Source organism: Hemiscyllium ocellatum, chromosome 6 (genome assembly GCF_020745735.1).
Source record: "Hemiscyllium ocellatum isolate sHemOce1 chromosome 6, sHemOce1.pat.X.cur, whole genome shotgun sequence".
NCBI classification, from domain to species: domain Eukaryota; kingdom Metazoa; phylum Chordata; class Chondrichthyes; order Orectolobiformes; family Hemiscylliidae; genus Hemiscyllium; species Hemiscyllium ocellatum.
Genome location: NC_083406.1, coordinates 88,296,230 through 88,304,538, shown reverse-complemented (window position 1 = coordinate 88,304,538; position 8,309 = coordinate 88,296,230). Strand labels below are relative to the sequence as shown.

Sequence of the window (8,309 nt, the reverse complement as noted above, 5' to 3'; positions counted from 1 at the left end):
CATGAAATAGCTTTAGCAAGCAGAATTAAGGAGAATCCCAAAGCATTTTATTTTTATATAAGAAGCAAGCGGATAACTAGAGAAAGGATTGGTCACTAAAGGATAATGAGGAAGGCTGTGCGTCGAACCTGAGAGAATAGATGAGATTCTGAATGATTACTTTGCATCAGTGTTCACTGAGGAGAGGAACATGATGAATGTTGAGATTAGTGATAGAAGTTTGATTAGTCTGGATCACGTTGACCTAAGTAGGGAAGATGTGTTGGGTAGGCTAGAGGTTATTAAGGTGGAAAAATTCCCAGGACCGGATGGGATCTATCCCAGGTTGCTGAGGAGGTGAGAGAGGGAATAGCTGGGGCCCTGACAGATATCTTTGTGGCATCCTTAAACACAAGTGAGGTGCCGGAGGATTCATGTTATCCTCCTGCATGAGAAGGGTAGTAGGGATATTCCAGGTAACTACAGACCAGTGAGCCTGACATCAGTGGTGGGAAAGTTGCTGGAGAAGGTACTGAGGGATAGGATCTATTTATATTTAGAAAAGAATGGGCTTATCAGTGATAGGTAACATGGTTTTGTGAGGGGGAGATCATGCCATACCAACTTAATAGAGTTCTTCGAGGAAATGACCAAGTTGATAGATGAAGGAAGGGCTGTAGATGTCATATACATGGACTTTATTAAGTCGTTTGATAAGGTTCCCCATGGTAAATTAAGGAGAAAGTGAAGTCACATGGTGTGCAGGGTGTTCTAGCTAGGTGGATAAAGGACTGGTTGAGCAACAAGAGACAGAGAGTAGTAATTGAAGGGAGTTTCTTGAAATGGAGAAAGGTGACCAGTGGTGTTCCACAGGGGTCAGTGTTGGGGCCACTGTTGTTTGTGATATACATAAAATGATCTGAAAGAGGGTACTGTTGGTATGATCAGCCAGTTTGCAGATGACATGAAGATTTATGAAGTAGCAGAAAGCATAAGGGACTGTCAAAGAATACAGGAGAATATAGATAGACTGGAGAGTTGGGTGGAAAAGTGGCAGATGGAATTCAATCCAGACAAATGTGAGGTGATGCATTTAGGCAAGTCTAATTCTCGAGCAAATTATACATTGAATGGAAGAGCCTTGGGAAAAGTTGATGGGCAGAGAGATCTGGGAGTGCAGGTCCATTGTACCCTGAAGGTTGCTGCACAAGTGGATAGAGTGGTCAAGAAGGCATACGGTTTGCTTGCCTTCATTGGACAGGGTATTGAGTGTAAGAGCTGGCAGGTCATGTTAAAATTGTACAGGACATTGGTTCGGCCACATTTAGAATATTGTGTACAGTTCTGGTCACATCATTACCAAAAGGATGTGGACGCTTTGGAGAGGGTGCAGAGAAGGTTTACGAGGATGTTGCCTGGTATAGAAGGTGCTATCTATGAAGAAAGGTTGGGAGGTTAGGTTTGTTTTCATTAGAAAAAAGGAGATTGGGGGGGACTTGATTGAGCTTTACAAACTCATGAAGGATGTAAACGGGGTAGATAGAAATAAGCTTTTTCCCAGGGTAAAGAATTCCATAATGAGAAGTCACACTTTCAAGGTGAGAGGTGAAAAGTTTAAGGGGGATATATGCGGCAAGTACTTTACACAGAGGGTGGTGGGCATCTGGAACGTGTTGCCAGCAGAGGTGTAGAGGCAGGCACGGTAGATTCATTTAAGATGTGTCTGGACAGATGCATGAGTAGGTGGGTAGCAGAGGGATACAGATGTTTAGGAATTGGGTGACAAGTTTGGACAAAAGATTTGGATTAGCTCAGGCTTGGAGGGCTGTAAATTTTCTTTATTTTTTGTTCTTGTCCTTGTAGCTGCTAGAGGTGCTAGATTGGAATGTGCAGTTACTGAAGAAAGCTTGGTGAGTTACTGAAGTGCATCATGTAGATGGTACACATCGCTACAATTGAATGTATTGTCCAAATCACACTGAATCTCAGCACTCTTCTCACAGCTCACTGTCCCACTCAGCTATGTGTAGTCTACAAACTTGGGGATATTACATTTAGTTTCCTCATCTAAATCATTAATATATAATGTTAATAGCTCAGGCCCAATCACTGATTCCTGTAGTGTCTGGCTTGGCAGTGTCTATTATTTGGAAAAAGATCCTTTTATTCCCAACCCTTTCTTACCTGTCAGCCTTCCAGTTCTCTAATAATGCCAGTACACTATCCCAATTCCAAATGCTTTATTTGTACATACTAATCTCTTACGTGGGACCTTATCAAAAACATTCTGAAAGTCCAAGTAAACCACATCCACTGGATCCCCTTATCAATTCTACAGTTATATCTTTGAAACGTTTTCATAAATCCATGCTGACTCTGTCTGCTCCTGTAACAGTTTTACAAGTGCTCCGCTACTTTGCCTGTAACATTCTCCCCATTATCGATGTCCGGCTGACTGGTCTTTAATTCCCTGTTTTCTCTCTACCTCCTTTTCTAAATAGTATGGTTACATTAGCTGTCCCCAATACACTGAAACTGTGTCAGAGTCAAAATGATCACCAAAGCATCAACTATTTCCAAGATCATTCCTTAAATACGCTGGTACTCATCAAGGTCTGGGAATTTATTAGCCTTTGATCCTATACATTTCCCCAACACCACTTCCCTACTAACCGTGGGGAAACTTCAGCTTCTCCTTCTGACTGGAGCCTGCAATGCCCGACGTGTGGGATGTGATTTGTTTTACTTTGTGAAGAGAGAAGCAAAGTATGTATTTAATTGTTCCCCATGATAACTTGCCCTGACTCTGATTAATTGCCAGAATTAATCACAGAATTCCCAGCCTCTGGCCTGCAGTTGTAGCCACGGTATGTGTATGGCTAGTCCAGTGCAGTTCAGTTTCTGGTTAATGGTATCTCCTGGGATGTCAGTGTGGGTGGGATTCAGTGGTGATACCATTGAACTTCAAGATGAAATCTCTTCTGTTGAAGAGAGTCATTGAGTGTTAGGAATGTAACTAGCTACATATCTGCCCAAGCCTGAATGTGGTCCAGGTCTTCCTGCATCCGCACTGCTTCCTCCTTGGCTGCTAAACATTGTGCAGTCATATATCCCTTCTTTTGATTTTATGACCTTCTATTTAATGTTCTTAAGTTCCTAACGGTGAACCCCAGTAGAATCTTGACCCCATTTAAAGCAAAAAGAGATCGGCCCAGCGTTCAGCGTCCCTTGTGTATTTGCAGCGCAGTATTATATGCTCAATGTGATGACCAGCTGGAAACACGTCAGCGCCCGAAAGGCAAGCGCGTCTGCACTGAACATACATTTTGGGGAAAGCAGCGCAGTCTCAACTTCAAATCCTTAAAGGCATCTTTTCTGCTTTGGTTTGCATTAACTCAAAGCCAGTTCAATGGGTTAAAGGCTTATTCTGAGTAGAAAACGTGGTGTACAAATATGTGTCACATCGGGTTCAACTTGTGATTACTTGAGCGTTAGATATCTGATATGTGTAGCAGCTTCCTCGAGACCTCCCATCCCCATTTGTGTAATGTTTAAATGCTTCTCAACACGCAAATAAGGTTGTTTCCTTCCTGCCAACCGTGAGAATGGCAAAAGTTCCGACAGGAAAATCAAGCACATGAGGAAACACACAACAAAACGTGTCCATTACCTCTAAATCGAAATTACACTGCTCCCAGCGTGACATCTATCACGACATCAAGCCAGAAACAAAGTGACTCATCGTCCAGGGCTTTAGTCAAATGTGCGTCCAACTGTTCATGTGTTGGGCATAAAAATAGATATTTATAACAAACTCGGCGAATTAATACATAATCTTGAATGCTGGGCAATGCCAGGATTACCGCGAATATCTGCTGGAAATCGGTTATTGCTGGAATTGTTCTCAGTGTGGGTGACAAGCTGTCTGATCGGATGTTGATGGTCAGCTTTGGAATCAGGAATAAGCGATTGTGGGGGGTGTGGATGTGGGCAGCTTTATAAGACACAACACCTCATTTTTATCCACATTAACCACTACTATCAGACCCACTCTGGTGGTCCTGTATTATAAAACCATGGTGGTGAGGGGGGGGTTATAAATCAAAATAATGTCATTGGTGTTTCCCCCACTCCTGAAACTGTTTTACTTTGACTTATTCAGCGAGAAAACTGTAATTTTTTTCTATCATTGTCCGATGTTAGTTTCCTATCAATTGAGAATATAGATGACAGGCGATGCCGTTTTTCAGAACAGTGAAGCGAATTCCGCAGTTTGTAACGTTTCCCAGCTGGCTGGCTAATTAGGAGTTAATTCGGACAGAGAGAAGGAGCAAGCTGGTAGTGTACAGGACCAGATTCTGGAGGACAGTCTGTCTGCCAAGATTCCTGCGACGTCACTGGGGTGTAACATTCCCGAGGGGAGTTCACCGGAGTGGTATAAAAACACGGGACACTGAGTACACAGTAGAAATGACCGGAGTGTAGTCTTATCTGAATTGTATTGGATCCATTATTCATGGGCTGAGATTTATGATTAACATCCAGTGATTTGTGAAACTTGCGCGGGTTTGCCTGAAGGGCACGGCTTTACTGAAGTCGGGCAGTGTTGGTACTGGACATGTAGAGGGCTTCACACTGGAGCTGTCTGTGTGACAACATTGGGCTGACATCGAGAACCGAGACATTCATAGCATCTGGAGGAAAGCCGTCTTCACTCACGAAAGCGTCCGTCATTCCGCGCTGAACAAGAACACGGCACTTGCTTCACTTCAAGATGTCTTACATTTTAATAGCATTTATACTCTATAGCCAGATTGAAAATATAACTGCAGCGGGTAAGTAATATTCGATTTTACACACTCTACAAATTCTAAAAACCATGGCAACCGTCTGGCATATTGCAAATCGATTGTCTTGCCTTTAGGCGCTTTAGCCAAATGTTTAACCAACTATTCATTTATTGAAAGGATTCATTCTGATTCATACCCGGTTACAGAGAACTGATTGCTTCATCTTCAGCGGGATGCCCACACGGTTTCCGGCGAACCATCACTTGCTGGAAGTGAAAGCTGTCTCAGTGTTGGAGGTGTGAGTATCCTCCTGGAAAAGGGATGAGTGAGCTAAACCAGTTTTGATTTTACGAAGAAGCTGTCCTGGGAAAGCAATCCTTCTCGCGACAGTAGCCTGTTTTAAGAGAAAAAAAATCTGAGTGAATTGTATCCAACAAGGTAAAGGTTAATTATAACAATGAAATAAACAAGGAGCGCAGTGGGTGCCCTTCATTCCCCTGTGACCCGTTCTGAATTCGAGATTACTTTCCCTCAGTGGCAGTGGCGAAAGGAGACAAATGCCACGCTTGCGCATTGTTTGATTTCCTGTTCGAGTACCTGAGGTAGAGCAGGCCACTGGGTGTGATTTTGGAAGTCATGTCACATAGTGCAGTGATCCAGGTCTCAAATTGCCTTCTGGGCAGCTTAGTGCTGTTTCCCACTCGCGTCACCTCCAGGTTCGCTCCCTGCCTTTGTAAAGGTCGTACGTTGACTTGCGATTCCAGCAGAGGCAGCCGTTCTCTTTCGGGCTTTCTCTTGACTCTGTTAATCATTCACATGCGCTGGGTTGTGGTAGAGCGAATCTCGCTCCATTTTCGGAGATGATGGACAGCTCCCCACTCTCTGAAAATGGGATTGCAGATAAAGCGGAACCTAGAGTCGTTGGTATTTGTCCTGACACCCTTGGAATTCGACAATTTGGGAAATTAATTTATGATTCATAATCTCTGACATGAGCAATAGTGCATATATAACTGGTTAATCGTGGGATTGGGGTGGCTCAATGGTTGGCACTGCTGCCTCACAGCGCCAGGGACTCGGGTTCCAAGCCAGTCACGGGCAAACTTGCACATTATCCCCGTGTTTGCGCGGGTTTCCTCCGGGTGCTCGGGTTTCTTCCCACAGTCCGAAGATGTACAGGCTAGGTGGACTGACCTTGCTAAATTGCCCTGTAATGTCTAGGGATGGGCAAGGTGGGTTGGCAGTGGGACATATAGGGTAACCGGGATGGGGTGGATTTGGGTGGGGTGCTTTTCGGAGGGTCGATGTGGATCGAGGGGCCGAATGGCCTGCTTCCACACTGTAGGGATTCTATGTATTTTCGTTATTTGCGTCACTTAGAGTTCACAAGTCGAAAATTCTAATGAAAGCTGTCTGAAATGAAGACACATAATGCCTGACCTGTTGTGTATTTTCTGCATGTTCTGTGTTTTTTTAACTTTTCGGTCACGTGACTGACCTCACAGACTGTGGAATAGATGTAATTAGGCAGGTTCACGGAACCTCCCGCCTGGTCTCCTGAGAGAAAACCTTTCCGGAGCAGTGTGATGGTGGGGGGAGTAGGGGTGGCGCAGGGGGCGGGTTGAAGAAGCGGTGCGGTTCTGCCCCGCACGAAGGCAGGAGGTGCTCAGTAGCCCGTCCTCACGCCCTCTTCATGGTCGTTTCAAAGCTAACCTACCGCAGCTCCTTTTGTAGCTGTTGAATGCTCGGGCACAGCTCAGGTGGTCCACATTGAGAGAACTGTCTGTGCATGACCTTAGGTACGAAGTGGGCAGGAATTAGAATGAATGGAAGATGAACAGTTGGCCCGGGTCATATTCGCATCAAATTAATGTAAAATCTAAAAAAAATCATGATTCCGGCAGCTGTGTGACATCAATAAAAATGAGTGACAGCTTGATTTGTAATGCCGTGGTAGAATAAAATGTGAGTTATGTACAGGGTTCACCAGTAATATATAACGCTTATTACATCCCTCACAAAGAAAATAAGGTATATTAATACAGCGCTGAAAATGTGTTGCTGGTTAAAGCACAGCAGGTTAGGCAGCATCCAAGGAACAGGATTTTCAGCTCTGATCTCCAGCATCTGCAGACTATTAATACAGCGATCAACTTAAAATAAGAAATCAGTAAATGTCTTTCTTCAGCGCTTCTTCCTGAATGATTTTATTTGGTTCTGACATGACAAGGAAGGAAATAGGAATCTGTGTTTTGATGTTAATACCACTGGACTAGCAATTCCAGACCCCCTGTCAATGTTTGATTTCAGTTATGAGGATAAATCCTAGACGTTAGGACGTTTCTTTTTGAAAAGAAGGGCTGAAAGAAGATCTGACAGAGCGTTTCAAAATCATATACACGAATAAGAAATGTTGGAGTATTATGGGCCAAGCATAGACAGGTGGGACTAGTTTAGTTTGGGACTATGGTCAGAATGGACTAGTTGGACCGAATGGTCTGTTTCCGTGCTCTATGACTCCTCTATGAGTGTGTTTGATATCATAGATCGGAAGAAACTGTACTTGTCAGTAAAAGGTTCAAGAACTGGAGGGCGTAGGTTTAAGGATTTAATGTGAGGAAAAACATTTTCACCCAGAGGGTGGTTGAAATTTGGAACTCAGTGCTTGTAAGGGTGGAGGAGGCAGAACCCTTCATAACATTGAAGAAGTATTTAGATTTGCACGGGAGTCATCCGAGGGCATGGGCCAAGTGCTGGAATGTGGAGTTAGAATAGTTAGGTGGGTTGTTTTGACAGGCTAAAATTCGATGGGTCGAAGAACATTTTTCCGTTTTGATCTCTATAACTCTGATTTGCAAAAATCTGCCTGGATAGAATTAGGTTCAACTGAAGCATCCAAGACGGCATTGCACAATCGTTTGGATAGAAATAATTTGCAAGGGTACGGAGAAAAAGCAAGAGATTGGAGGTTGGCAAAAAAAATCCAGCGGATGCTGGAAATCTGAAGCAAAAACATAATCGATGGAAAATATCAGCAGGTCTTGCAGCATCTGTGGACAGAAATCAGAATTAGCGGTCACTGGACCCGAAACGTTCACTGGTTTCTCTTCACAGATGCTGCCAGACCTGTTTATGTTTAAGTTTAAAATTGCAGCTCGGTACTGCTCCTCGTTCGAATAGCTTTTGCAGGCACGATCTGCGGAACAGCGTCTTTCTGCATTCTAACAATCCCCTGATTCTTCTATAAAATGCCTTAATTCCAATTGAATCCACTTTGTATTATTTTGTGTTGGAGTAAAGTGGAACTGAACTGCATAAACGAATGAACAAACTCATAACTTGAATAAATAGAATGTTGGCATTTTGTGATAATTTATACAGGGAGTATAGTAATGTTACTGTAATGTATTTTCTGTATGTTGGTTAAGTTTCTTAGCGCAAGGGTCTGGGAACAATATGAACGTTCATAAAATGTAATTTCATGGCATAACATATTTATGCTTCAGTAATGAAAATGGAAAATAAAGCACTAAGTTCAGT

General features: G+C 43.3%; 1 protein-coding gene across 1 annotated transcript in view; it reads left to right on the top strand.

The window, feature by feature from the left end:
* The first annotated feature begins 4,367 nt into the window (after positions 1 to 4,367).
* The window catches only part of flt1 (fms related receptor tyrosine kinase 1), a 202,745-nt gene continuing 198,803 nt past the window's right edge, over positions 4,368 to 8,309 (top strand). Inside the window, exon 1 of the mRNA XM_060826118.1 lies at positions 4,368 to 4,814. Within this exon, the coding sequence (XP_060682101.1) occupies positions 4,754 to 4,814 (61 nt within the window). The 5' untranslated portion in view covers positions 4,368 to 4,753. The remainder of the gene's footprint in view (positions 4,815 to 8,309) is intronic.